Source organism: Chenopodium quinoa, unplaced genomic scaffold (assembly GCF_001683475.1).
Source record: "Chenopodium quinoa cultivar QQ74 unplaced genomic scaffold, ASM168347v1, whole genome shotgun sequence".
Taxonomy (NCBI): Eukaryota; Viridiplantae; Streptophyta; class Magnoliopsida; order Caryophyllales; family Amaranthaceae; genus Chenopodium; species Chenopodium quinoa.
This window is the reverse complement of record NW_018745521.1, coordinates 384,069-404,895: the sequence shown is the minus strand read 5'-3', so window position 1 is coordinate 404,895 and position 20,827 is coordinate 384,069. Positions and strand designations below refer to the sequence as shown.

General features: G+C 36.1%; 3 protein-coding genes and 1 long non-coding RNA gene across 4 annotated transcripts; all 4 read right to left on the bottom strand.

The window, feature by feature from the left end:
- Nucleotides 1–1,466: 1,466 nt before the first annotated feature.
- LOC110715321 (proline dehydrogenase 2, mitochondrial-like) lies at nucleotides 1,467–4,153 on the bottom strand. Its single transcript, XM_021893889.1, has 4 exons — nucleotides 3,427–4,153; nucleotides 2,178–2,826; nucleotides 1,833–2,073; nucleotides 1,467–1,701 (listed from the first exon to the last, which is right to left on the bottom strand). The coding sequence occupies exons 1-4, from the start codon at nucleotides 3,976–3,978 to the stop codon at nucleotides 1,659–1,661; spliced, it is 1,485 nt and encodes a 494-aa protein (XP_021749581.1). The 5' UTR covers nucleotides 3,979–4,153; the 3' UTR covers nucleotides 1,467–1,658.
- Nucleotides 4,154–8,409: 4,256 nt separating this feature from the next.
- On the bottom strand, nucleotides 8,410–9,132 carry LOC110715275 (uncharacterized mitochondrial protein AtMg00810-like). The gene has a single exon (XM_021893838.1). It carries the CDS (start codon nucleotides 9,130–9,132, stop codon nucleotides 8,410–8,412), a length of 723 nt encoding a protein of 240 aa, XP_021749530.1.
- A 1,773-nt stretch (nucleotides 9,133–10,905) lies between these two features.
- LOC110715310 lies at nucleotides 10,906–12,963 on the bottom strand. Its single transcript, XR_002510282.1, has 2 exons — nucleotides 11,359–12,963; nucleotides 10,906–11,128 (listed from the first exon to the last, which is right to left on the bottom strand). It is a non-coding gene; the product is annotated as an uncharacterized LOC110715310 (long non-coding RNA).
- A 1,666-nt stretch (nucleotides 12,964–14,629) lies between these two features.
- LOC110715282 (probable inactive ATP-dependent zinc metalloprotease FTSHI 3, chloroplastic) lies at nucleotides 14,630–20,612 on the bottom strand. Its single transcript, XM_021893847.1, has 4 exons — nucleotides 18,915–20,612; nucleotides 16,375–16,698; nucleotides 15,547–15,847; nucleotides 14,630–15,184 (listed from the first exon to the last, which is right to left on the bottom strand). The coding sequence occupies exons 1-4, from the start codon at nucleotides 19,947–19,949 to the stop codon at nucleotides 14,982–14,984; spliced, it is 1,863 nt and encodes a 620-aa protein (XP_021749539.1). The 5' UTR covers nucleotides 19,950–20,612; the 3' UTR covers nucleotides 14,630–14,981.
- Between the last annotated feature and the right edge of the window lie 215 nt (nucleotides 20,613–20,827).

Genomic DNA, 20,827 nt, shown 5'->3' with positions numbered 1-20,827 from the left:
TCCACGCTCAATACCATGTCCCTTTATTTGATGCAAACGGCTAAAATCCCCCATACTATTTGTGAAGAAATTGACAGAAAAACAAGACGGTTCATATGGGGTGGGAATGATGAGAAGAGACGGATACATTTGTTGGCCTGGGAAATTTTGCAAAAACCAAAAAAGCTAGGTGGAGTAGGCGTTCTCTCGGCCAAACAAGCTAATGCTGCTTTCCTAACCAAATTAGGATGGCGTGTGTTGACTGAACCACATTCTCTTTGGTCTCGGGTGCTACGATCCAAATATTGCAAGGGTAGATGTGATGTTGATATGTTCGTTCCGAAGCAAGGCATGTCCAATGTTTGGTGTGGGATTACTGACAATGCAAAGCTCCTAAATTTGGGTATGAAAACGGCAGTTGGGAATGGCACTAGAACATTATTTTGGGATCATAAATGGGCCACTGATAAGCCCTTAAGTGATCTTGTTATTCAGCCTCTTCCTGAGGAACTAGCCGGTGCAACAGTTGAGGAAATGTATGAGAAAGGGCAAGGTTGGAGATGGGACATTTTTGCTCCCTATTTAGCTTAAGAGACCCTTAGATTAATTCAGCACCATGTTGTGCGTGCAGACCCGGAGTTAGGTGATTTAATTTACTGGAAGGATGGCAACAAACGTAAATTCACCATTAAATCTGTGCTAAGTATTATGAGGCATGAAACGCAGGTTCTAGATGAAGAGTGTTGGGAAAGAATCTGGGCAACCCCTGTACAACAAGGCATTAGAGCGTTTCTTTGGTTGGCCTGCCAATAGAATTCTTGGCAATTTGAATTGTTTTAAGCGTCGTATCACAGATAATCCTCAATGTTTTATTTGTGGTCACAAAGAAGAGAGTACGCTCCACATTTTGCGAGATTGTCCTGCTGCAAAGCAAATATGGCGCATAGTATTAACCCCGAATTTATTTCAGAATTTCTTCCAACTTCCCTTGAAGGATTGGTTAATGCATAATCTTAAGGATTCTCAGAATGAAGATGATATGGGTTGACCTACTTTGTTTAGCATTGTGACATGGTGGGTGTGGCGTTGGAGGAATTGCTATGTGTTTAATCGTAGTGATGAAATCCCAGTGGATATAGGTGCCTTTTGCGCATAAGAGTAGATGAAGCATTTTGGAGTTTGAACAGCCATGAAGACTTTTTTTCCCTACCCCAAAAGTACAACACTTTATCTCTTGGCAACCTCCTCTTCATGGATGGTATGTGCTTAGCTGCGATGGTGTTGCAAAGAGGATATTCTTAGTTTTATTCCGTCTAGTCTTTCTAGCATTTTAGAGGAGGATATTAGGGGAGTGGTTTTCCCACGCCTAATATCTGCTTACCTTTGTTCTGCTTTATTTTTCTTGTTTTGTTGCTTCTTATTTTGCTTTGTTTCTATTGGCTTTTGCCTCTTTGGAATCAAAACAAAAAGTAACTCAAAGAACAATATTTAGATTATAAATAAATCCACTTGAAAATTTTCATTAGCACAAGAGGTAAATCAACATTTACAATTCTTGAGAAATGAATTTAATTACAAGTTACAACTAACAAAACATATTAAAGTACTTTCTTTAATAGAAAGTTCTACTAGTACTTTATTTATCTACATCAAAACAGCAGCAAATTTCCCCGTTTTTCTCACAGCCCAACAATAGCCTTCATTCTTCTCTTCAATTCCATCCTACAAAAATCAAGTAAAAAAAAAAATTTAACTCATATATCAATAAATAATATTCATATTTTTTTCTTATAATAAACTATTAATATGTTACATCAAAATAAATATAAAGTGCAAAAAAGATTGATGTATACCCCATGAGTTGCCTATCAAGGTTTGAAGAGGACAACATCCCTCTATTCTCTTCAGCCCTTCTTAAAAGGTAAGGAATGACCTCTTCAACTGGCCCAAATGTTAAGTATTTGCTCACTTGAAAACCAGCATTTTTTAGGCCATATGAAAGCGCCTCCGACATTCCGTATAATTGTGCAAATTGTAGCCTTTCATTCTCCTTTCCTATCCCCAATTCCCTGGCTTTCGTCGCAGCCAATTTCCCTATCGTCAACAAAACAAAAGAAAACATTAGCATTTGAAAAATAACATGTAAATGTAACGAAAAGGGTATTATTGGTGAGACATAAAAAATTCATTAAAATTACCTGATTCGACATTATGGGTGGCAAGGACTGCAGCACCTGACCCATTAACGATTTTATCGAGCATAAAAGATGCACAATCATTATAACAATCATGTGTATCTTGGATAGTGTTATGAATAGGAGACTCATACCCAAGTGAAGCAGCCAATTTGCTTTCACTAGACATGTAGGCTCCTCTAACTATCTTAAACCCTAATGGTAAACCCATTTTCTCAGCGGCTTTGGTTGCTAACAGCATTCTTTCTTTTGCATCTTTTAAGTACGCTTGAAGTGTACCGTACACAATTGGGGTGTCACCCAATTTGTTGTACTCAATCGCCGAGTTATACGTCAAATAATCGATCCCGGGTTGAATCTTGGTATCCTCGGCATCAACGGTTAATGGCACATTAAGCTCTAAACATCTTTGACAAAGTTTAGATAATCGTTCGTGAGCTAATTCAAGATCTTGCTCTTCTTGTCGGGTTAGCGGGTCGGGTTTATCTAGGGTATGGTATACAGGGCTCGAATCGGATAAAATTGGTAGCGAATTTTGCTTCCATGGGAGTTTAAATGAAGGGTTTTGTTTCTCCCATCTAAGCAAATTGCTAATTTTCTCTAACAAGTCCATACGACAAATTGCACTTATCTTCACGATCACAAAGCTTACCTGCCAAAAGAAATAGTAACAAACTTTAATTAGGTAAATTTTAAAAGTGCTAAAAAAAAAAAAATATGATGCTAAAAAAACGTGTCACACATAAAAGTTGGCAAATTTTTATCTTGGTTTGGTTACAGATCTTCTTTGAATTGCCTCTCATCTTGAAATCATATCGCCTCCATCATTTCCATCATCCATGCATCGTGCCTCGATTGATATAGTTGTCCTCGGTCTAGTCGCGAGACCTCCACCTAAAGTGCGAGGTCCCGGACCATGCAATAATTAGTCCTCGTGCGATGTACGATTGCTGTAGTAGAGATTTGGGTTTTTGGGTCCCAATATCCCAGGTAACTTGTTAGCATATACACACACCGGAAATTTGTATTTTTTTTTTATCATAGCCTCACAAAAGCTTAACCAAACCAAACCAAAAGTCCAAAAGTGCCATGCAAACCTACTTAAGTCCTAAAAAAAAGCAAATATCATGCAACAAAAATACCCAATAATATATTTTAATTAAATAAAAGAAACATACCTCAAATAATCAAGATTATATTAACATAAAACATCATTAAATTAAAAAAAATGTTATAAAGATTTAATACATACCGAAGACGGAGGGAATAACTTGGTTGATTCAATAGTATTGAGAAAAGTCTTGTAATTTTGATCACATGAATCATTATCATAAGCATGCTCTAATCCATAATTTAACATCCCTCTTAATCCATCACCATATAATTTTTGGACCGTCTCACTAGTTTCCTTCAAATCTTTACCAGCAACAAATTGCTCATAAAAACTATGTTTAACAGACCCTAAAATTGCCTGACGGAATCCAGGAACATCAAGCAATTTTGATCTCATAACCCAAATACCCATATCAACAACAGGATCAATTGATGCCATGTTAAGATTAAACACTGATCTTATCAATTTTGTGGTTGAAAAAGTTGGAAACAACTCCTGGGTATTCTCAAAATTCAGAATTGAGGACTCTGTTTTGGTTTTGGTTTCAGTTTCGGGTTTTTTCACGACGAATGATTCAGATTTTTCATCGAAATTGAAGGGTAAAACTGGTAAGGTAGATGGAGATGAATTCAAAGGCCTTGTGATTTGGCTAAATCTCTGAAAAAGCTTTGGTGTAAATCGAATTGCCATCAATTGATAAGAATCCCCTGTTTTTTATCTCTCAAATCCTCTGTTTCTCTCTGTTTTTTCTCTGTATTTTTCTGAAAAAAGGTTTTTGTGAGTTGCTGAAGTTGAGAACAAAAAGGGTGTTTTATAGAAAAAAAATAAGACGATAGGTTGTTTTTAAAAATTGACTAAAAAGACAGTTAAATTTGAGGTTATACTAATTTTTGAGCCGTTGAAGAGAGAAAAAGCTGTAATTAGCGAATTAACAGGTCTATTGTTTACTAATTAAGGGAATCTTTCAAGGTGAGGATTCCATGAATCTTATACACGTCAGCATTGAATCATAAAACGCAGCAATATTACGTGGAAAGTTTTTAATCTTTATGATTACAGCTGTGTGTTCTTGCCATGCAAATAGACCTTACAAAAAAAAAAAAAAAAAAAAAAAAAAAAAAAAAAAAAAAATATTGGTTTTATCTTGACACCTTAAAAAAAAGTTGAGATTTATTTTCAAAAAAATTAAAATTATGTGATATTGCTATCTAAAAATTAAACATCGATTGCTTTCTAAACATTAAATATCACGTGTTTTCAAAAAAAAAAAAAAAAAAAAAAAAAAAAAAAAAAAAAAATCATGTGAGATGTCCATCTAGAATATAAAAATTCATGAGATTTTAATTTATTGTATACGATGTCTAACCAAAATAAATCGTGAGATTTCAATTTATTGTATAGAATCACATTGAGTTGGCATTTAATACATGGAAACAAATTTCACACCTTAATAAATGGAAACAAACTAATACGAGTATCACACAGTGGCGGACCTGGGCTTGTGCCTGGTGGGTCAAGTGACTCACCAGGGCCCAAAAAAAATTTTAAATTATTTTAAAAAAAAAAAAAAAAAAAAAAACTTTCTTTAGCTTTCCGAGTTACTGTCTTCCTCTGTTCCTCAAAGTTCAAACCCTAGCCTTCTTCTCTAGTTCTCTTCGCCTCTTCGCTTCATCTCCAGTTCTCCACCCAGGCACCGTTCTCTTCGCCTGCTCCGTCTCCGTGGAGTCGTGGACGGTGGACAATAACAGGAAAAGAAAAAGGAAAGAAAAACAGGAGGCCTGATATTAGAAAAAAGATTAAAACCAAAACCGACTCCAAATACTTGCAGGTTATAAAATTGCAGTTTAGATTACTGAATTGCAAACCTCTTTCCTCTCAAATTTTCCAGAAAACCCTAATCGAAGAGAAGCAATAGAAATTGAGAAAAAACTTTAAAGAAAAATGGATGACTCTATCCTTGTTCGTCTTTTTTGTTCTATTCCTCCTCTAACTGAGTTTCGGGATGCAAATCCATGGGATAACACTAACCTCGATAAGTTTACGGACGATCTTCTAGCGAAGTGGGACGAGTAAGATTATAATTTTCCAGATTTTATCAAACTTAAGCTTTTCTTTGTCTCTGCTATTATTTAGTTTTCACAATTATGATTATTATTATTTTAAATCTATATTGTTTGAATTCTAAGTTTTTGTTTTAGGGGTAATAATGATAATGCTGAAGTGCTGACTTGCTGAGTGCCTGAGTGATTATTTTAAATCAAATGTTGAATGATTGTTTAATTACTTATTTGGAGAATGATTTGTTTTTGAATGTTAGCATGGAAGATATCATAAATCGATATCAAAACATGAAAACTCGTCGAGAACTATTGTAATAAGTTTGCATTACTATTTAATTATCTTTTGTAGTATTATATGAACATTTGGTTGTATTTTGTACTGTTTGAATATTTAGATGTATTTTTTAGTACTATTATTTGGTTGTTTGGTAAAAAAAATTTTTTTACATATTTGATTATCGATTGTGACTCACCAGTCGGAAATTCCTGGGTCCGCCACTGGTATTACATTTTAATATTTTATACATGGAAACAAATCGTTTCACATATATACATAATGTTGGAAATAGTTTTAGTATCATCTTTTTAAGTGTATGAATCACAAAATTACATGTTTATTAGCATAATTAAAGTTTGATCTCTTACTAACTTTTGCAACTTGTTTTAATGGATTTACTAAAGATAAAAGATTCATTAGTACTCCCTCCTTATTAGTACTCCCTCCTTCCTTAAAAGAATGACCCTTTTGGCCAAATTTTAGTCCCAAAATGTTCATCCCATTTGCATTAAAATACCCTCCAATTTGCAATAATATTTGTGCAAGATTAGTTTCACTAAATAAATTTTGCTTTTTCCATGTACTTTTATTACATTCTCTCTCTATTTTCTTACAAATCCCATGCAAATTAACTTTTTCAATATACTTTTATTATCTTCTCCATATACTTGTACTTCCCACTTAAGTTTCTCAATATCCGTGAAAAATGCCCAAAAAAGTTGTTCTTTTAGAGACAGAAGGAGTAATGCAATTAGTCTACTAAAGAAAATGAAAATCCTTCTATATTTACCTAATCTAAATTGAGAATTTACAAACTTACATTTAGGGCTCATTATTCTCATAATTACTCCTTTTAAATTGTACGAGTAAACATTCATTGATGACTAATACCAGTATAATGAATTTCATTTTTTCTTTCTTAAATGTACAACATTAATCACTTAATACTTAGGCCTTGTTCTGTTCACCTTATTTCCACTTATTTCAGAGTTAATAAGTTCAGATAAGATAAGTTCAGGAAAAATAAGTTTAGATAAGTTGTGATAAGGGTTAATCAGGGCTACCCAAGTTTAATTTATAACTAAAATAAGCTCTAATAAGGGCTAATAAGTTTGGATAAGTTCAGATAAGATCAGATAAGTAAAAATCAGGTGAATAGAACACACCCTTATTATAAAGATATTTTTTTTTTTGAAGACTTATAAAGATATTTTGATATAGCGCTATCATATTAAGATACTTGACAGTGTATGTAATTTCCTTTTTATCTTTGATTCTATATACATTTAGTTTTTAAAAGTTTTCATTAATATACAGTAATAGGTAAATAATGCACAACTTAAAGAGTTGTAAGTAAAAAACATATTATATGGAGTATAAAGTTACATCAGTTAATTCGGTAAACTTTACAAATTTAAAAATAAAAATAAAAATAAAAATAAAAAAACACAAAAACAAAAAGACTCTTTCTTGAATCGTACTCCTACTGAAAGTACTGCATAATAAATAAATAATGTTGGTCGGTTAGAATGCAAAAAATTGAAAAAAGATACACCGACTTGCAACTAATTAGGGAGAGTTGTCAAATTGGCAAAACAAAGTGACAACCCTTCGACTTCAAACTTAAAACTCAATTAATTAAAAAGATAAACATTAAGTTAATTGCATGTGGTACTGACTAAGATACAGCCTTGTATTTTTTTTTATGAATATCTTAATTTCGTATGACTATGACCTAAGTTTATTCAACGTTCAACCTTCAGTCACTGCTCAAATTTTTTAGAATTTTTGTCCGTGAAGCATGCTTCATTATATTTTCTTTTTTTTTTTTTAAGGGACGGTCCAAATATCTCCATTTTTTTTTTCACAAACTCTTTAATAAATTTGATAAATTTCATAAGAAATAGTCAAATAGGAGAAATATATTAGGAAGCCTCAATTTATCTCTAAATTTTGTTTATCAAGTGACAAAAACAATAAATAAATCAACAAGTTAGTATGATATTTTTATAAATAAATCCTTAATTATGATTATATTTAATGAAAAATTACTGATTTATTTACAGTTTTACTACATTTCATCGTAAAATTGTATTTTCCGAATTTCCCAGACTATCATGAGTCAGCGAAAAAGAAAATACAAAATAGCATACACATAGAGAGTATATATGTAGTATGGAGTATATTCTTTAATTAAGTAGTGCCATATAATTAGTCATGTGATGGATGATGGTTGATTGATGATCGTTAATCCCATGTCCCACCATAAAATTATGTTATCTTGTTATCTTTTATACTTGTGACCACATACGTACGTACGTAATACATTATTGAGTTATTGCTTATGCTCATAGTCCAAATAGTCATCGATGGATTTCGGGAAAACTCCTCAATCTGGAGTGTGTACCATTGATCAATATATATACAATGTTACAATTATCGTAAACCTCATACGATAAGGATATAGAATATCTACAAATATTATCCTAATCTGTGACAAATATTATCATACTATAATATCTATCACACTCCCGCAGTCATAGCGGGAGGAGGTCGTACGCTAAGACTGGATCTAAAATCCAAAAATAAGTCTCATGGCAAGCCTTTTGTGAAAATGTCCGCAAACTGATATCTAGAAGGAACATGTAGAACCCGAACTTGACCCAAAACAACTTTTTATCGAACAAAATGAATATCCATCTCCACATGTTTGGTACGCTGGTGTTGTACCGGGTTGCCAGAAAGGTAAACAGCACTGACATTATCACAATAAACAATAGTAGCCTATCGAAGAGGGCAATGTAACTCAAGTAAAAGATTACGGAGCCAACATGCCTCAGAGACAACATTTGCGACGCCTCGATATTCTGCTTCTGCACTCGATTTAGATAAAGTATGCTTGCGCTTAGATGGCCAAGAAATGAGGTTGTCCCCAAGAAAGTAACAATAACCCGATGTTGAACGACGGGTATCGAGACAACCTCCCCAGTCAGCGTCGGTGTAAGTAATCAAACGATGAACAGCAGATGGATATAAATGCAAGCCATGATCAATGGTACCTAGATAATAACGCATAATGCGTTTCAATGCATCATAATGAGATTTCCGGGGATCATGCATAAAAAGACATACCTGTTGTACCGCATAGGCAATATCTGGCCTGGTGAAAGTGACATACTGAAGAGCACCGGCTAAACTGCGATACAAAGTAGGATCCCGAAAAGGTGGTCCTGCTTCTGCACTAAGTTTGGACTTAGTGACAACTGGAGTAGCTGTAGGTTTACAAGAGCCCATACCTGCACGCTCTAAAATCTCCTGTGCATACTTTTCCTGTGAAAGTAGCAAATAAGAGGGAGTACGGGTCACCGCAATCCCCAAAAAGTAGCTCAATGGACCTAAATCAGTCATCGGGAACTCAGTTTGCAACTGAGATATGATCCCTGCACGCAACCTGTCAGATGAGGTAGTTAAAATAATATCATCAACATATAGAAGCAAATATGCCATGTCATCACCCTGCCGAAAAGTAAAGAGAGAGTTGTCACTTTTGGTAATGACAAAACCCAGTTTGATAAGAAAGTTCGCAAATCGTTGGTACCAAGCTCTAGGAGCTTGTTTCAAACCATAGAGAGCCTTTCGGAGCCGGCAAACATAAGTGGGTGCACGCCGATCAACGAACCCGGGGGTTGATGCATATAAACAGTTTTATGTAAGTCACCATATAAGAAGGCATTTTTGACATCTAATTGATGAATCGACCACTTTTTAGCCATAGCTAAACTGAGTACGGTGCGAATAGTGGCCGGTTTAACTGCTGGACTGAACGTCTCATCACAATCCACACCAATTTCCTACGACCTGCCATCACATACAAGACGAGCTTTGTGCCTTCCAAGGTCACCGTTAGACTTGTATTTATGCTTAAAGAGCCACAAACAATTAACAATATTCACCCACGCAGGCTTAGGCACCAACTCCCATGTCCCTTTTTTAATTAAAGCACTATACTCATCATTCATCGCCGCATTCCAATTATGGTCATTTAAAGCTTGTTTGTAAGACTTTGGAAGAGGTGATTTTAGGTGAGGTGGACCCGAAGGTTGAACGGTGAGGTTACAATATTTCAGGTTAGGCTTAAAAATACCCCGTTGACTACGAGTGATGCGAGGAGAAGGGGGAGGCGGCATAGTGGGCTGAATTGGAGGAATGCCCCGAAAGGGTGGTGGGGTGTATATGGGTTGTGGTGAGGCTAGACTGACCGGTCGTAGGGAGGGGGACAGTGCAGTCCATGGTGGGGTCGCGGCTGGTGAGGTGCTACCGCGGGTAGGCTACGGTGTGCACTATTCGTGAGCAGGAGATAATGGAGTGGTGTGTAATGTGTTTGGGCTTAAGGGAGAAGAAGGTAAGTGGGCTTGAGGGTGAGTGGGCCTACTGTAGCGCATGAGAACATGGGTTGAAAGGGGGGATGCATCATCAATGGCCAAAAATTATAATCCTCTAACTTATACTTGTGCAAATTCAAATAAGGGAAAGTATTTTCATCAAAAGTCATGTGGCGTGAAATAAAAATTTTGTTTGATGATATATCAAGACACTTATAACCTCTATGGTTTGGGGGTACCCTAATTACACACAAGGAGTGGTACGAGGAGCTAGTTTATGGGGAGCGGTGGATGAGAGATTAGGGAAACAAAGACAACCGAACACCCTTAGATGATCATAAGTAGGTTGTTTTTGAAACAACGCATGAGTAGCGGTTATGTTATTAAGAGCTTTTGTTGGTAAAATGTTCAAAAGATAAATAGCAGTCTCAAGAGCATAGACCCAAAAGTTGGGTGGAAGTGAGGCATGAAAGAGAAGTGTGCGTTTGACATTATTAATAGTGCGGATCATGCGCTCTGCCTTTCTATTTTGAGATGAAGTGTGAGGACATGAAAAACCTGAAAACCATACCATTATCTAAGCATTGTTTTTTGAATGGGTCATAATCAAATTCACGGTCGTGATCGCTTTGAAAAGCTTTGATAGGTCTTTCGAATTGAGTTTGTACATAATTTCGAAAGTTTATAAAAGTCAGAAAGGCTTGAGACTTATATGCAATGGAAATAGTCCAAACAAAATGAGTAAAATCATTAATTAGAACTAAATAATATTCATGACCATTGACACTCCGAATAGGAGAAGTAAACAAATCAACATGAATAATATCAAAAGCACAAAGAGTATGACTAGTGGAGTCATAAAAAGGTTGTCTAACATGTTTCCCTAATTGACAAGAAGTGCAAAAATCGGAGTCATGCTCCTTATCAATATCAATGTAATTTTTTCTCCTAAGAAAATTTAAAGAACTAGCACCAAGGTGTCCCAAACGACTATGCCAAGTAGTTGGAGAAGTGACCATGAGTGTTGATGCAAGACATGAGGATGGTAGAGTGTTGGTGGCGACTGAGTAAAGGTCTCCCGAACTATTACATCTCGTGATTATCCTCCCCGTTCGAAGGTCCTTCACAGAAAAACCATAAGGGTCAAATTCAATAGAAACTAGATTATCAGAGGTAAATTTACGAACTGAAATTAAGTTTTTAATGATTTGAGGGGCTTATAAAACATCACGAAGTGCTAAGTTATTGTTAGGGAAAGTAGTGTGACCATAACTCGTTATTGGAATGCGGTGACCATTACCTACTAAAATATTATTATTAGTGCTCAAATTAAACAGAGACATGAGAGTACCTGAGTTATGAGTCATGTGCGAGGTGGCACCCGAGTCCATATACCATCCATTGTCCGTGTTTGCAAGAGTCATGGACGAATAAGCAGAGCCCAATTCAGTAGGAGTATATAGTTGCCCGTATTGAGGTGGCCCAGCCACGTAGGCTTGCTGAGGTGGGCTACGAGTGGTCTGGTTTGGAGATGCAACCGACCTGGGCTGCCAAATTGGTCCCTGGGCCTTAGGGTATGGGCAGGGGGGTATGGCCTAATATCCAGGCCATTGTTAAGGAGCCCACTGCTAAGGGGGCTGATTGGGCCACACAGGTTGGCTGGCCCACTGAGATTGTTGAGGCTGTTGGGACGAGCCTTGTTGTTGCTGCTGGGATGCGTTTGCTTGCTTTGTCGAGTTGTTGCCTCGACCTTTGCCACGTCCTTTTCCATCTCCGACCTTGTCACCTGGACGTCCCCCATGGCTGCCGCTTGAGCCACAGCCACTTGAGCCGCGACCACCATTGGAAGGGGGTTGCTGCGTTTGACTATAACCTTGAGAGGAGGCCGAATCTTGATGGGCAATAAAAGAAGACTGCTGCAATTGGCCTTGATCATTGGCTCGACGAGATTCTTCGAGAAGAAGTCGAGACCTGGCAGTGTTGAAAGTGGGCAAGGGATCGGTTTGTTGAATCATTGTCGCCACTGTATCGAAATCGGTGTTGGTGAGACCAGACGCTAGATGGATTACCATCTTTTGCTCCGAAACGGGTTGATCAATATTGGCTAATTGATCGGATATGCTCTTGAGTTGTTGACAATATGTAGTAACATTAGGAAAATTGCTAAGATAAGCAAGTTGAATTGATTTTCAAGATAAACGGCCCTAGTGTTCTTGTTATCTTGATAAATTTCTTTAATACGATCCCAAATTTCTTAAGTAGTTGATTTTCGAGACAAAATCGTTTCAAGGAGGTCGGTGGAGATGGTGCCGTATATCCACTGCTTGACAATTGCATCAAGACGCTCCCACAAAGAGTTCGAGACATCCGAAGGACGGGAAACGGTGGAGTCAATGTGATCTAAATCATTGTTGGCGCAAGCATGGTTCTCAAAAAGCTCAACCCAATTAGAATATTTGACCTTCTCATAATCAAGAACAAGAGGAATTGCATTTTTAATATTATTCACTGTCAAAGCGGGGTGAAACTCCGACGTGGGTGGTGGAGGAGTGGGGTCATCGTCCTTGGCCATGACAATTCAATATGCAGTGAACAAAAAATAAAAAGAAATTATGGTATATCGAAATCAACGAGAAAACAAAGAACAAAAAGAAAAAGGTGCGGAAGCTTGATAAAGGCAAGGTCCCAATAAAAACAAAAAAACCAATAAAATTGGAAAAATAAAAAATTGAGATCTAAAACCTAGGTTGTGATACTGTGATGGATTTCGGGGAAACTCCTCAATCTGGAGTGTGTACCATTGATCAATATATATAGAGTGTTACAATTATCGTAAACCTCGTACGATAAGGATACAAAATATCTACAAATATTATCCTAATATGTGACAAATATTATCCTACTATAATATCTACCAGTTAGATTGCAACTTGTTAATTTTTTTAATTTACTTCTATACCCCTCATTATCATAGGCTTCCAGTCCACTATACAGTAGGACTAGGAGTGTTTGAATTCAGATTTGGTGATTTGCTAAAATAGTTATTTCAAATAATCGTTACTTTCAAATTGCACCCTTATAAACCTTTGATTGTAATAAAAACTCTTGGTACTGGCTTATTCAGGTATTCCAATTTAATTCGACTATATAATGGCTACTGACCTACTATAATTTTACGGAGTAGACCTCTATTAATATTTGTACATCTAATTATTTTTATGATGTTATAAGTTTATATTGTTAAATCTAATTATCCTTTTTTAATAGATCAAACACTATATTATAAGATAGGGAGAATATTAGTTTCATATTTCATTACACAGTATTTCAAAATTAAAATAAAATAAAAAAATCAACAAGGGCGCAATCGGCAATAGCTATAGTTTTGCCCTAGATGGTAGCCTTTGGGAACTAGGTATTTTGGGAAGTTAATGAAATTTCTTAAATTTTTATTACTCAAAAATGTAGGGAAAAAAATAAAAATAAAAAATTGACACAGTAATCAACGTTCGTCCTTGAATATCGGTTATGAAGAGATTAATGGCCGCACAGCATGACAGAAAATAGACGGCCCAAAATGAATTTTTTTTTTTTTTTTTTTTTTTTTGTGTTTGAAGTGGTACAACACAAATATTGACCATGCAACTTTTGTTTTCTTTGGAGAAACTAATTTGTAAAATTAAATTCAATGCTACATAAAATGATACGGAGTATCATAATTTGCAATGCAAGATTGCAAGAACAACCATTACATAAAAAGAAAAAAAAACATGCAAAAAAACAACTTTGAGGAAGTAATGGAATACAAAATCTAGCTTAGTTAAACTCTCAGTTAGAAAGTGGTACCTAACACCCGAATTTAATTTAATATACATTATTTAATCACTTTTGATTGTGTTCACACCATATATTTTTATGGTGTTTACTCACCGCTAAATATCATTAATTCCATGATTATGAAAATTTCACATGCAAAGTATAAAAACTAACGTGAATATGAATCTAACATCTTATGATAAAAGTTTTGAAAATCACATCCGATCATACAAGACCAATTAAATAGAACACAATTCAACCATAAATAAAGTTAATAAATCAAGAAATTTTGCAATAATACTACAGTTACAATTACAGCAGGTAATGGTTTCTTAATTGATTGTCCATTCCTCATGACTCATGTAATGGAAGAGAAAGTGAAGAATGGGTAGTTTGTGACTGGGATGGTCCTTGAAATTTGTCTGCATCTGAATTTTCCTATTATGAACGAGTTGAGTGTGGGCCGTGGGGGACTAAGATCATGCAATTACAGCTGGGAGTCACTGACATATTCAGCATAGAATTTCAAGATGTTACTTTCAGTATTTATTCTAGAGCAATTTCCGGTTATTCAAAGCTTACTAGATTTAATCTAAGTTGGGTCGAAACTCTGACCGGACGCAATTCTCTCAATAAATGTTGTTGCATTCTCTAGCTTATAAGCAAGAGATCTAACTAAGGTGGAACAACTTCCTTACTAGTTAATCGAATCACTTGTCATTACATATTACACGGTTCAAATGTTCTAATAGTAAGCTTTGAGTACTCACTGAAGTGTGCAAATATACTGTACTGATTTGCATTAATTGTCAAAATGTTGCTAAATAAGGCCGAAAATACCAGGCCAGGCCTTAAACAGGCATCTGAAGTGTCCGAGTAAATTTTTGAAACAAAGCCCAGAATCCATCAATCTCTTTCACTGGGTCCAAGCAAGGGCCTGGCCTGCTATGATGCTATCCAAGTTGAGGCCATATGGGCCTGGGCCTGGCCAGCCTAATCCACTAATAGCCTGGCCCACCTCTAAACTAACTACAGAAAAGAGCCAAGTTTTCTGCTGTATAAGACTGTAACAGAGACCTTCATTTTTTAAAGTAAATGTGGCAAAAAATATAACCATTACCAAAAAAAAAAAAAAAAAAAAAAAAAAGAATTGTGGTATCATGAGCTTAATGTTTGATAACCTAGTGGCCCCTGAGTTCCTTCAGTTTTTGTATCAGATTTTCCCATAATAGATGGCATCCAGGGGAATAATTTACCAAGCTCCTTGCTGATTACACTCGCGATTGGTTGCTTGTTGTTGATCCCAAACTTTGCTCGTTCTATGCCCTCCATTATATCTTCTCTTGAAACTGCTTCTCCACCTTTTTACAAGCAAATAAAGTTCAAAAATGTTAAAATCCAATTAAAACATCAGCAAAAATTTATGAAAGAAGGCAGCAGTGATTTGAAATACTAAAATGAACGTTCAGATTCTGTATTTGGTATATATAGATCATATTGCAAACTGAAGGAAAATTTCTGAATTCCCATGAAGCGGAAACAAGGTACATGATGCTGGCTACTTTAGGAGGTAAAGTTTCTAGGGGGTGATGCCTCTTATGAATTGTGCAAATGCGGACATAAAAATGGAAAGGGGGATAATGGGGTTGGGGTTTGGGGGGTAGAGTTAATGTATGTTTAACGAAAGCGTGTAAACTGCATCACATATAGCCGAGATTCTTACCTCTGCGTGCAGCAAGTAATGCAGCTTCATTGACAATGTTGGCAAGATCAGCACCAACAAGGCCTTGGGTGAGGGATGCAACGAGGTTGCAGATAAGCTGTTTATCTTCCTCAAGAGGAATATCCCTTAAATGCACAGCCAGTATCTTTTTCCTCCCTTCTTCATCTGGCTCCCCTACAAGAACTTTCCTTGAGAAGCGACCAGGACGACAAAGAGCCTGATCTAATGCTTCAGGTCTGTTTGTTGCAGCAATAACAATCACCTTTGTATCTGACTCAAATCCGTCCATTTCTGTCAGCAACTGCCAGCAAAAAAATATCCAACTCTCAGTCTAATACACAGGGTAAGTGATAAAAAAAAAAAAAAAACAAACAAACAAACTCAAACACATCCAATGGACCTCAGATATGCATATGAACAGTCGAAATAATCAAGCAACTATGAGAAACCAGGGATTACATAGTAGGTTGATTAGCCTACATAGATAACACAGTGAAGTTTTTACATCATGTAAACATAATGCTGTAAAAAAACTCCCGGGGGGTGGGGGGTAGAACATACCTCAAAAGAATCCAGGGGAACTACTAAACAAACAAAGCCATCCACATAAATGATAAATCAATAAAGAATACATAATGAAGGAACTCAAGGAAGAATAACCAAGTACAATGAAAAGCACTAAGGCTACCAGCTACTGATATCAAAAACTTCAATTCACCATGTGTTTTCTTTCTTTTTATTTTCTACTTATGTGGGGGAGTAAGGGGGTGTATCATTTTGGAGCTTTCAACAAGATGCACCTATATTATATATGCAGGACAAAGTTACCTGGTTGAGTGTCTGATCACGTTCATCATTGAAACTTCTACCCCGCCTTCCTCCAACAGCATCAAGTTCATCAATGAATATAATTGATGGAGCACATTTCCTTGCAACACTGAAAAGTTCTCTAATACGTGCAGCTCCTCTCCCGACAAACAACTCAACAAATTCACTGGCTGATACAGAGAAGAATGGTACACCAGCTTCTCCTGCCACAGCACGGGCTAGCAAGGTTTTTCCAGTTCCAGGAGGACCTACCAGCAGAACACCTCGTGGTAACCTTGCTCCTAATTTGTTGTAATTGATAGCACCCTGAAGGCACAATACTATCTACAAAGAAAAAAAAACCTTGTAAGTATGAGTAGTCTATGGCAGTTTTGACTTAAGTGAAGAAACTGCTGAATCCAAACCCTGCCCCAACAAGTAACAGAAAATAATGTCTTGAACTCCTAAAATAATCCAATACCCTCCAAGTCTAAAAGTGAAAGCATACAAAATAGATGAGAACAGTTCTAACATTCTCCCAAATTTAGACATGCATATTACATTAATCATCTGTTTAAGTGCCCTAATGTATGACAGATTGGCAAACTCCCCACCTAAATCAGACACACAAAGTCATGGCCTGTAGTACAATACTTGGCCTTTGGAAAGGTTTGATAGGCATGAGCTCTACAAGGCTTTCTCATGGGTTTCATCAATTTCACTTTAAATTTCCCACATGGGTTTCAACAGGGGGGAGTTCTTCAGTTATATAGCTATGGAAAAGGGTCCATAGGGCCATCATGGTTTTGTTATAATCCGAACATGATTACTAGTAAATAACTTTCAACTTTTAAGTAGGGATCTGCCAAAGAATCATCCAAACTCTTAACCTTGAGGTTGGAGGGATTAACTCTCACCTCAAAGTGCATGATTAATAGCCTTTGGTTTTGGGTAATGTCAGGACCAAGATAGGTTCAACATCATTTATGGTGACAGCAAATATCAATCAAAGCCTTAATCCCATAAGTGGGGCCTAGGAGTTTGCTAGGAAAACTCAGACTAGATATCCATGTTGGATGGGCCTCCTACACATGACTCGCCTTTTCTGGGGTAATAGCCTCGGGTTTTATGCCATAAATCAAACACCAATATCATCGTTATTAGAACTTAAAAGAGGCCTCCTGGTTTCCCATGGAATGCCTTAAATGGATTTTTAAGTTTATAGATTTATACAAGTTCCAGGAATGCCATTTGGGTTTAGTGTCTTCTTAGGTGAAGACTATACAGTTCTTGAGCTGCTAGCCTGCTACAATCATCAAACCAAGGAGACTTCCAATTCTAATTTCTGCCTGGATTTCAACCAATGATTGAATTAGGTCTCCAAAACATGACTATAGCTGTGTCAGGGGTAATAAATTTTAGATCTTTTGCCACATACTAACCTTACAGAAAGGACAATGTTAGGAGGAACTCCTTTTCCCTTAAATTCTACTTTGCATAAACATTCCCATATGGCCTAGAGAAGTCTCATCAGAGGGGTTTGCAGGCACACAACAAAACATAATTGCTTCCCAACCTCCACACAATAAGCCTTTCCTAGAAAATTACATTGTAAATCTTTTCAACGGAAAAAAGTCAACCAACTAAACTTTGATCTTCAACATTAGCTATTAACACACACACACACACACATTTTTATGTAAAATGTAGTTTTGCAAAGGAAGTCACATTCTGATGGCCATCAAAACACAACTCCACCCTTAGGTAATTTCTTCTCAATATGTCCATGACAACCACCACTAGAGCATTAATGACAGTATTGAAAACATATGAAGAGCACCACATGCTTGAGGGTAGAGTTGCATTATTATGTACAGTGGCATAGGATTTTTTTAGACTAAAGTAGCTCATCACAATAACCACCATCTATTACCGCCTACCAAATGAGTTGTCAGAGTAAAAAGAGCTATAAGATGCTAAGATCCATGAGTTATCCCAAAGCAAGGTCCAGACATCAACTTAAGATGCCATTCACCATACGGTTTAGAAGCATAACTACAGCCAACCAGTTACAGGTGTTAACATGTCTCTGGAATACTAGAACTCTATTCTAGTCTATAGGATTGCTTGTGCAAAGAAATCTTTTGATGAGAATAAATCAGACGTGATTTGAACATAAAAAAAACTGACAACTCCTTGTCTTGAAATCTACTTGATAAAGATGAACATACTCATCTCACATACTGGCCACCATGAACTTCCAAAAAAAAGAAACTTTCTGGTTGTCCCATACCCTCAAATTACTTTATATAGCCAAAGCCTCTGATTCTAAAATCTGAGTAAGTATTTATTCACAAAAGCCTATAGGTGGTTGCCTAATTTCAATAATCAACATCTATCATTAAATTCACTGCCTTCAAAGAAGGCTAAACAAAGGCAATATGGACAGCAGAATTAGGGAAAATTCATGATAATAGACTAAGAGAATATCAATCAGAGTAAACATGTTTCTGTCTTATGAGTGCATCTGATTTTACAAGTTGGAAGGGAAGATAGCATACCTCCATGAGCTCAACTTTTGCAGTATCAACACCTTCCACATCATCAAAGCTAACAGCCTGATTACTAGGCTTTCGTTTCTTCGCAGGCCCATTAGAAGCATAAAGTTGTCGATACAGTAGCCACATTAACGGAGCCAGTGGAATCCATAATGTCAAGATAGTAAGTAATATACTCCTGAATGACATTAGTGCTGATTGAGGAGCTGAACTGTATGTAATACCCTTTTCTCGCATCAAACCTAAGAGAAAGCTTTCGTCATTATCAACCTTTCTAGTAGCATACTGCCACTGAGGAGCAGCAGATTTTTTCCTAGTGCCTTTTGCAGGCACACCTGTGGTACTAACTTCAGTGGTAACCCCAGCCGCGGCAGCAACTCCAGCTGCTACATTTTCAGCTTGATCATTCTCCAAACCCGAATTCTCTTCCTCTGATTGAGGAGATTCAACATTAGGAGCCTTAGTATTGTAGTATATCCGGCGAGACCCTTCTTCGAAAAGAACTTTCGAAGCAGACCCAGTTTGAATGCTCATTACCAAGTCCGAATAAGGAACAACTTTCGGTGATGGAATTGACATTAACTTCACAAACAAATAACAAACTCCTAAAGCAAAGGAAATTGAAGTGACAAGGGTAACCTTCTTCATATGCTTTCTCAAAAACATCCCAAAATCATTCAACGTTGATCTAACCGAAACCCTTTTCAATCTTAATGACAACAACCTCAACCTCGGCCGCAATCGTAACGAAAATCTCCTCTTTACATCAAAAAACTCCCTATTCTCCAAAAGGGCATCTTTATTTTTACTAGTTCTATCACTAATTGACCTTACTTTACTACAACAAACAACCTCAGGCAGCAAATTACTATAAATTTGAGGCTTCATTGAATAAAAAGAAGCACAATTATAATTGGGCAATACAGAATAAGATCTACATATACAGCTATCAAAAGATTTAGCTCTAACAGCATGAAATTTATAACTTCTGGGATTACCCACTAATCCACAACTAGAAACAAGGCAAAAAGATGACATTTTGATTATGTGATTGCGAAATTGCTACTGAAATTGACCCATCAAAACTATAATTGGCAACAAAAAAATTAAAAACCCAATTCTTTATACTGTTAATCAGAGTTATAATTAAGCTTAAATCCAAAAAAAAGCAACCATAAAAATTGAGTTTCTTCAGTAGTATAGGTGAAGAAGTGAAGGGAGATATGAAATTAATTCTACCTCGAATAATATAATGCCCCTGAAGATTGAAGAGGTGGAATTGTGTAGAACAGAAGATGTTGCTTCAACCTTAGGGGGGATGATTGGGAAGATAAGAATAGTTTTCGGTTTAAACCTCTTTTGTATGGTTTTTGTGATTTGGTGATATGGTGAATGTCTAAATGGCAAAAATCTAATGAGTTAAAGTTTGGGACGGATTTCATCATTTTCATGTAGAGTTGTAGAAGTTTATTTATTTATTTTTTTTATTTATCTTTTTTTTAAAAAAGAAAGAAAATCATGTTATTAATAAAATAGTAATACCATTTTATTTTAGAAATCGGAGTATATAAGTGGATAATGAGTCATACTATAAATAAAATGGAAAGAATGGATTTCTTAAAATTCATATTAGAAAACCTTTGATAAAGTGAAGTGAACATAGTTATAGAAGAAAAACACTTAAATATATTATCTTTAATAGTGTATGTTATTTGGGTAATTTCATTTTTTTTAGCGAATTTGAACAAAACATTATTTTCATATATTCATACACAACCTCATATTTTGGGGGGTTAGAAAGTTTAATCAAAGAACGATTTGAGGTTCCATAACATGTGACATTATAGTTGAAAGATATCTTGTGTTTTACATTAATTTCATGAACTTAATTAATAATTTCACCAAGGTACCCTAAA